The 9,006-nt window shown below is 45.9% G+C and overlaps 1 protein-coding gene across 1 annotated transcript in view; it reads left to right on the top strand.

Annotated features, from left to right (window-relative positions):
* Positions 1–3,531: 3,531 nt before the first annotated feature.
* pcsk1nl (proprotein convertase subtilisin/kexin type 1 inhibitor, like) overlaps positions 3,532–9,006 on the top strand; it is a 29,603-nt gene continuing 24,128 nt past the window's right edge. Inside the window, exon 1 of the mRNA XM_028582646.1 lies at positions 3,532–3,602. Coding sequence (XP_028438447.1) covers positions 3,549–3,602 — 54 coding nt within the window. The 5' untranslated portion in view covers positions 3,532–3,548. The remainder of the gene's footprint in view (positions 3,603–9,006) is intronic.

Below are 9,006 nucleotides of genomic sequence, written 5' to 3' on the forward strand. Positions count from 1 at the left end.
ATTGTTGACAATGTGTCACTAATTCGGGATATTTGGACAGTCTCTGGTTCATTGGGCGTAGACACTGGTCTGGTTTCTTTGGACCAGGAAAAGACGTTTGATCGGGTTGAGCACCGTTACCTGTGGAAAGTTCTGGAGAGGTTCGGCCTCAGCCCTGGTTTCATCGCCAAGATAAAGGTAATGTACGAGAACATTGAGAGTGTGCTGAAGATTAATGGAGGTTTGTGTAAACCCTTCAAGGTAAACCGGGGGATAAGACAGGGCTGCTCAATGTCAGGGATGTTGTACGCCTTGTCCATTGAACCCATGCTGCATAATGTCCAGTCTGGCATCACTGGCCTGTTTTTACCTGGTTTTACTGTATCGGCCTACGCACACGACATCATAGTTTTTACTAAAAACCAACAAGATGTAGATAGTTTAGGTCGTATTGTGGAGACGTTTCACAGCATTTCTGCTGCCAAAGTAAACTGGCCAAAAGTGAAGCCCTGGCAGTGGGGAGCTGGGCTGGAGGGCTCCCTCTGCTTCCTGGTGGGTTGACCTGGAAGAGGGGGGAAGGGTTAAAGTACCTGGGGGTTTATCTGGGGGACCAGAGAACCACGGATAGGAACTGGGAAGGAGTCATTGAAAAGGTGGAGGGGACGTTGGGAAAATGGAGGTGGCTGCTTCCCCACATGTCGTACAGAGGAAGGGTGCTCATCATAAATAACTTGGTGGCATCCAGCCTCTGGCACGAGTTAAAATGTATGGAGCCCCCAGCTGGTCTTTTAAAAACAATACAGTCGATCATTTTAAAGTTTTTTTGGGACATGATGCACTGGGTTCCCCAATGTGTTTTATATCTGCCAAAAGAGGAGGGAGGGCAGGGTTTGGTGGACTTGGAGAGCCGGACAGCTGCTTTTAGAGTAGAGTTTGTACAGAGGTTTTTATATGAAAATGATGATGTCGTCTGGAGGCCAGTGGCCAGCACCATTTTAAGGGGGGTTGCAGGTCTGGGTCTTGATGCCTCGTTGTTTTTAGTAGACTGTGGTTTTATCTCGTTGTGTGACTTGCCTTCTTTTTACCAAGGACTTTTTAAAGCATGGACACCTTTTAAATGGACCAGATTGGAACCCGCAGCGTCTCTGTTCTGGCTCCCGGAGGAGCCTCTGGTGCGGGGGGCCCGGCTGGATCTAAAGGATGGCAGCAGACCTGGACTTACGGAGAGGCTGATGAGGGCTGGAGTGACCAAGTTGAAGGGGATCGTGGAGGCTGCGGGGCCAGGTTTCCTGAACACAGAGGCGGTGGCTTCTCTGCTGGGCCTGAGGTCGGCCCGCCACACCAGAACCATCCTGAACCGGTGGATTACCAGACTGGACAGTGGAGAAACAGAGATGCTGCGGAACTATTTTAATGGGACAGAAATTCCCGTTCCTGAAGCCCCCTTTCCAGACCTCGGTTTTTAATTAACAACACTGACTCACTAGCACAACATACACCACGTGGTGCTGATCTCCATATGCAGACCGGGAAAGGTCTGTATAGGAACTGTGTTCTGGCCACCCACAATAAGACGCTGAGGGAGAGGAAGGACATGGTGTGGAAGGACAGACTAATGAAACACAGGAAACCAGTGTGGAGAGTCTTGTACAAGCCTCCACTAAACAAGAGGTCAGGAGACCTGCAGTGGAGGATCTCCACGGGGCTCCATGTGTTCCTGTCTAAGATTAATCCCACCGTGTCCTCCACGTGTCCTTTCTGTCTCCACCCTGAGACCATCACCCACTGCTATCTGGACTGTTACAGGCTGAAACCTCTTTTTAACATTTTAAAAACTGTGTTTTTAGATTTTGGAGAGGTTTTTAGTGAGATTGATTTTATTTTTGGTGCTGGCTACAGAAAGAAAAATGCAAATAAGTGGCAAATGTTGAATTTTATTTTGGGTCAGGCCAAACTGTCAACTTATAAAAGTCGGAAAAACCAGATAGAAAACGTGTGTGGACTGGAGCTGACCAAGCTGTACGTGGCTCCGGTGTCCTTGCCTTCTCCATCTCTCTCTCCTTGTGTCCTTGCCTTCTCCATCTCTCTCTCTCCTTGTGTCCTTGCCTTCTCCATCTCTCTCTCCTTGTGTCCTTGCCTTCTCCATCTCTCTCTCTCCTTGTGCCCTTGCATTCTCCATCTCTCTCTCTCTCCTTGTGTCCTTGCCTTCTCCCTCTCTCTCTCCTTGTGTCCTTGCCTTCTCCATCTCTCTCTCCTTGTGTCCTTGCCTTCTCCATCTCTCTCTCTCTCCTTGTGTCCTTGCCTTCTCCATCTCTCTCTCTCTCCTTGTGCCCTTGCCTTCTCCATCTCTCTCTCCTTGTGCCCTTGCCTTCTCCATCTCTCTCTCTCTCCTTGTGCCCTTGCCTTCTCCATCTCTCTCTCTCCTTGTGCCCTTGCATTCTCCATCTCTCTCTCTCCTTGTGTCCTTGCCTTCTCCATCTCTCTCTCCTTGTGTCCTTGCCTTCTCCATCTCTCTCTCCTTTTGTCCTTGCCTTCTCCAAATACTCTCGCTTTGTGTCCTTGCCTTCTCCATCTCTCTCTCCTTGTGTCCTTACCTTCTCCATCTCTCTCTCTCTCCTTGTGCCCTTGCCTTCTCCCTCTCTCTCTCCTTGTGTCCTTGCCTTCTCCATCTCTCTCTCCTTGTGTCTTTGCCTTCTCCCTCTCTCTCTCTCCTTGTGTCCTTGCCTTCTCCATCTCTCTCTCTCTCCTTGTGTCCTTGCCTTCTCCCTCTCTCTCCTTGTGTCCTTGCCTTCTCCATCTCTCTCTCTCCCTGTGTCCTTGCCTTCTCCATCTCTCTCTCTCTCCTTGTGCCCTTGCCTTCTCCATCTCTCTCTCCTTGTTTCCTTGCCTTCTCCCTCTCTCTCTCCCTGTGTCCTTGCCTTCTCTCTCCCTCTCTCCTTGTGTCCTTGCCTTCTCCATCTCTCTCTCCCTGTGTCCTTGCCTTCTCTCTCTCTCTCTCTCCTTGTGTCCTTGCCTTCTCCATCTCTCTCTCCTTGTGTCTTTGCCTTCTCCCTCTCTCTCTCTCCTTGTGTCCTTGCCTTCTCCCTCTCTCTCTCCCTGTGTCCTTGCCTTCTCTCTCCCTCTCTCCTTGTGTCCTTGCCTTCTCCATCTCTCTCTCCCTGTGTCCTTGCCTTCTCTCTCCCTCTCTCCTTGTGTCCTTGCCTTCTCCATCTCTCTCTCCTTGTGTCCTTGCCTTCTCCCTCTCTCTCTCCCTGTGTCCTTGCCTTCTCTCTCCCTCTCTCCTTGTGTCCTTGCCTTCTCCATCTCTCTCTCTCTCTCCTTGTGCCCTTGCCTTCTCCATCTCTCTCTCCTTGTGTCCTTGCCTTCTCTCTGGTGCTCCCATCTCATCCATTGGCTCTCCCCTCCCTGTCTCCTCCCCCTTGTAATTCTTTTCTCCTTCCTCTCTTTCCTCATCTGTTCAATACCTCTCGCCCCCTCTCCTTCGTCATCGCTCCTCCCCTCCCCTCTCTCTCTCTCTCTCTGTTATCAGATGAGTCAGTGTGTTTGTGTGTGTTCAGTCAGTCAGTAGCATGGCGTCTCTCAGGCTCCTGCTGCTCAGCACCGCTCTCATCCACACCACCCAGGTAAGGACCAGAAACCCAGACATCAAATAAACAGAGAGAGAGACAGAGAGAGAGAGAGAGAGAGAGAGAGAGAGAGAGAGACAGAGAGAGAGAGAGAGAGAGATAAAGGGTTGGATAGAGACAGAGAGAGGAAGATAGAGAGATATATATATATATGTGTCCCATGTGTGTCGTATGTGCCGATTTATCGTTGTGGTGCAGAATGATGTCGCTGCTGTTTATCGTATACCTTTTTGTCAACGCAGTTACATCACAGGGTGTGTGTGTGTGTGTGTGTGTGTGTGTGTGTGTGTGTGAGTGTGTGTGTGTATGCATGTGTGCGTGTGTGTTTAATCTGCTTTTATAGCTGTTCCAGTTTCCATTTGACTTATTCATTTATTGATTAGGTTAATAAGTGCAGAGAGAAACAGGATGTGTGTGTGTGTGTACGTGTGTGTGTGTGTGTGTGTGTGTGTGTGTGTGTGTGTGTGTGTGTGTGTGTGTGTGTGTGTGTACGTGTGTACGTGTGTGTGTGTGTGTGTGTGTGTGTGTGTGTGTGTGTGCGTGTGTGTGTAGACAGACACTGTGACCAGAGGAACAATTTGTTTCTGTCACCTAGCGACAGGAGACGGTAACCCACAGCAACAGGGCCACATATGACACAGGTTATAGCAGGTCTGCTGACACCTGACTGCTGCTCTGCATGTGCGTGTGTGTGTGTTTGTGTGTGTGTGTGTGTGTGTGTGTGTGTGTGTGTGTGTGTGTGTGTGTGTGTGTGTGTGTGTGTGTGTGTGTGTGACCTTGTTTATCTATCATTGTGTGGACTACATTTAGTTTCAGAGGACGTGCGCACACAACAGGCTGTTGGAGGTTTAGATGTGTTTTTATACATCAAAATCACAATTTGAAAGTTTTATTTTCATTATTAACTAAATTAACTTAAACATATTTTTTTTTTACATTGCCTGATGCAAAGTTTAGGCTTGCAAATGTTGATTTACACCGCTATAGAGTTTGAAAAATCGAATTTCAGTCTGTATGTTCATGTACAGTGAGTATGTTTACATGCACAGCAGTTTATACAACGCATTCAGAATCTGTGTCTCATCAGCTACATTATCCTAGCGCGCTATGTGGAGCGGTGCTAACGTTATAGATAAAACAAAGTGGTGGAGCAAAGAGCTACAGAAAGAGAGAGAGAGAGAGGTACTAACGTTAGATAAAACGTAATATTTTTATTTGTAATCTTCTGCATGTGTGTGTGTTTGTGTGTGTGTGTGTGTGTGCTGCTGTGTGTGTGTGTGTGTGTGTGTGTGTGTGTGTGTGTGTGTGTGTGTGCTGCTGTGCGTCCCTGTGTGTGTAACAAGCATAGTGTGCGCGCGCTGTGCACGAGCCTAGGAGCATCTTACTAATGCTCTGTTAAAATAACAATGAAATGCTGCGTTATTGACTTTAGACCAGGTTTATGTTGGTCAATGGAGCCATCACTTCCTGCTGACTAGGGTTGGGTATGTTTGGATATTTACAATTCCGATGCCGAACCGATTTTTGAAAAACTGAAAAATGAATGGTTAATATGCTTTTTACGTCCGTTTCGGTGAGCCCAGAGGGAAAATATGGCATTTTAAAAGTTGCTCTACAGTTACGATAGCGGGATATGTTTTGAGTGTGTACAAAAAGACGTCTATCAGCTGTAATTCTAGATCGCATGTCCGAGAATTGCGCGGACACACGCTAACACAGTGAGCGGGCACGAGTGCCACTCATAGACAGTATATAAAGAAAGGACCAGCAGACCCCGTGTCTCTGGTCTGAGACCAGTGGAGGATATCAGAAGTCTCTTTCCCGGTGCTGGCTGAGTGTTACTGAGCAGCCTCCAACTGAGCTTGAAGACGTAGATGTGACGTGAGCAACGTGTCTGAAAGTGTGAAGTCTTCTGGTAGCTGTGAGAGAGAAATCTCAATCATTCCCAATCTTACAGAGACGGAGAGTGTAGGTATATGTAAGGAGATAACATAGACACAGGCTAATTACTGATCACTAACATGCTAGTTAACATTAGTCATTAAACCTAAACAGCTAATGTGAGTCCAAACTGCCTGTGAGCTTCTCCTGTACTATACGGTAATTCCTCTACTGTGTGACAGTAAGTCTCGTGGTTATGACCCAATCGTTAGCCTATTGTTATAAAAGCGTCTGCTACGGAGCCATAACGTGAGCTACAAGGTAATGGAGCCTTTTATACATTGTCGTGTTTCTTTAGAAATAAACAACGGACGAATAGAGTCTTTAAACGCTTCAGATGTAAAGTTATTCTCTGTCAAAGTGACGTCAGAATGAATGGGAGTCAATGGGATGCTAACGGGAGGTGATGGCTTGGTAGCATCAAAATGGCGCCATAGGAGGTTCCAGTTCCGAAGCGAAGCTTACCCCCTTGGCGCCAGTCAGCGGAAAAGTGTGACCGGGTTTCGGTATACCCAACCCTATTTATAATGTTTATGACACATTCATGACAGTGTCAGGTCACTCTGATGTAGATACCTTCAAGTAAAGTGTTACCAGTTTTGCTTCAAATGTAAAATAAGAAAAGGTTTTGTAGATAAAACAACGGTTATATTGTTCTCAAAATATATGCAGCCATCATGTCGGCACTAGTGCGGAAACATTTCTTTCGTACCCAGCTGAAATTTCTGTAGGAACAGACTGAGTCATCAGGAAGTCAGACAGAGTGATGGTCCTCAGAGGACTCATTACCTCCTCCTCCTCCGCTGATATAAGCCTCCCTGCGTGCATCATAAATCTGTGCCGATGCAGTCGGTGAGATATTACGCTGGTAAATCACCTCGTGTCGGAGCAGCTGCCTCTATTTATCACGGACAAACACAAAAACACCTCAGCAGGAAGTTAAACCTGCATGGATTCGCTTCTGCAGCTCAGATACAGTATACATTAAAGCCAAGGGCCCCCTAACTGAAAGAGAGATGGATCAGGGACCCCCCTTATATATATATTGTATAAAATGAAGTTGCATATTAAACTGAGACTACAATAACATGTGGGCAGACTAAAGCCTTCATGCATGCCTTTTTTGCATGGAATACTAAGCGTTTAAAATGTAAAAAATATTTAGCCTTATGAATGTTTTCATTTTAAACCATACATATGGCCCAGTAAATCCTCAGGATTAACTGTATCTGTGGATGGCTACCTTAGTGACTACCTTACATAGGCCAGTAAGCCTGTCATGTGGGGATTAATATTTGCTAATAATATGTTGGATTCATTGAACAGAACTAAAATAAACAATAATTTGGAGGCCCCCTTGCATTGACTCTGAGGACCCCCTAGGGGTCCCGGAGCCCCTGTTGAAGATCCCTGCGTTAAAGGATCGTCGCAGCACAGATGATGAGAAATGTAACACAGTTCAAAGCCGGCTGGTTGAACTAAACGTTCACAATAGAGGCCGTGTCATTATCATCATTATTTTGTTCTTCTGCTACTAAAGATAAGATAGATTATTAGATTCTGGTGGTTTAGCTAAACTAATCTAGAGAGAAAAGACAGTTTCTGGACGTGATATATCACACGTGTCAAACTCAAGGCCCACGGGCCAAATCCGGTCCCTATATATATATATATATATATATATATATATATATATATATATATTTAGGTTCACAGTACATTTTTGCCCACCTACTTTTTGTCACTTCTCACAATGTTTTGTTCGACATTTTTGATGTTTTTTCCAAACGTTTTTGGCATTTTCTTCGACATTTTTGTCAACCAAACTGTAAGTGAGAAGCCTATATGAGACATGCAATAATACAGTCAAAGATATTTGACTTTTCCCCATGACATAAAAGCAATAAACTTGTACGTCTGGCCCCTTGATGTGATTCTCATTTTCTAGTGTGGCCCTCAGGGAACTTGAGTTTGACACCCCTATGATATATGGCCACGGTGATGAATGTGTTGTTCAGACCACAAACTCACTCACTCAGACCTCATTAACAGTTGTATGACTGAATATTTTAACAGATGTTGTCCAAAGAATTGATGAACAGTTTTTCGAATTGCAAAATTCCTGCTCCGACAAATTTTGTTGGCCACGGAGGTTGGCTTTGGGAGATTAAAGAAGTCCACATTGCTGCTTTTTTCGAAAAAAGAAAATTGAACCTTTTTGTCGCTTTTTCCCGATGTTTTATTTGTAGCTTTTGTCGACATTTTAGTTTTTTTTTCTTTCTTTTTTTAAACGTTTTCAGAAGTTTAGCAACTGAGCAGCTTTGTATGAGAGAATTTTATATAATAGGCCTAACAGAAAACGTTCTGTATTTTAACTGTGGGTACACATATCATTTCCGTTTTTTAATTACGGGACAAAGTCCATCTGTGGTTGCTGGGGGTGGCAGTAGCTCAGTCAGTAGGATTGTTGTTGGTTCAAGTCCCCATACGGACCAAAGTATGGTGGTGGACTCAAAATTGTTCCATGCAAAAAAGGGTATTTATAAAGGCTTTATAGGCTGCCCACATGTTATTGTAGGCTCAGTTTAATATGCAACTTCCTTTTATACAATATATGTAGTAGGGGGTCCCTGATCCATCTCTCTTTCAGTTAGGGGGTCCTTGGCTTTAAAAACGTTGAAAACCCCTGATTTAGTGCATGTATAGGTAGGCTACTGAGCATGTGTGTGTAATTCAGGCCTGTGTGTAATGTGTGTAATAACAACAACATGAGTGAAAACATTGTAATTTCCCCTTGTGGGATTAATAAAGTATAAATTATTACGACTTGGCAGTTGTTGAGGGTAGAGTGGCAGAAGTAGACGTCTGGGTTGAAAATGATGGATGATGATCAGCTAAAAGGAAGCCTGGGCCCACCCAAAGGTACACGGTGGTCAATGGTCGACTCGCTGTTCAGACTGCCGACTCGCTGTTCAGACTGCCGACTCGCTGTTCAGACTGCCGACTCCCTGTTCAGACTGCCGACTCGTTGTTCAGACTGCCGACTCGTTGTTCAGACTCCAGACTCGTTGTTCAGACTGCCGACTCCCTGTTCAGACTCCCGACTCGTTGTTCAGACTCCAGACTCGTTGTTCAGACTGCCGACTCGTTGTTCAGACTGCCGACTCGTTGTTCAGACTGCCGACTCGTTGTTCAGACTGCCGACTCGCTGTTCAGACTGCCGACTCGTTGTTCAGACTGCCGACTTCGTTGTTCAGACTGCCGACTCCCTGTTCAGACTGCCGACTTCGCTGTTCAGACTGCCGACTTGCTGTTCAGACTGCCGACTCGTTGTTCAGACTGCCGACTTCGCTGTTCAGACTGCCGACTTCGCTGTTCAGACTGCCGACTTCGCTGTTCAGACTGCCGACTTCGTTGTTCAGACTGCCGACTTCGCTGTTCAGACTGCCGACTCGTTGTT

This window comes from Perca flavescens, chromosome 7 (genome assembly GCF_004354835.1).
Source record: "Perca flavescens isolate YP-PL-M2 chromosome 7, PFLA_1.0, whole genome shotgun sequence".
NCBI classification, from domain to species: Eukaryota; Metazoa; Chordata; class Actinopteri; order Perciformes; family Percidae; genus Perca; species Perca flavescens.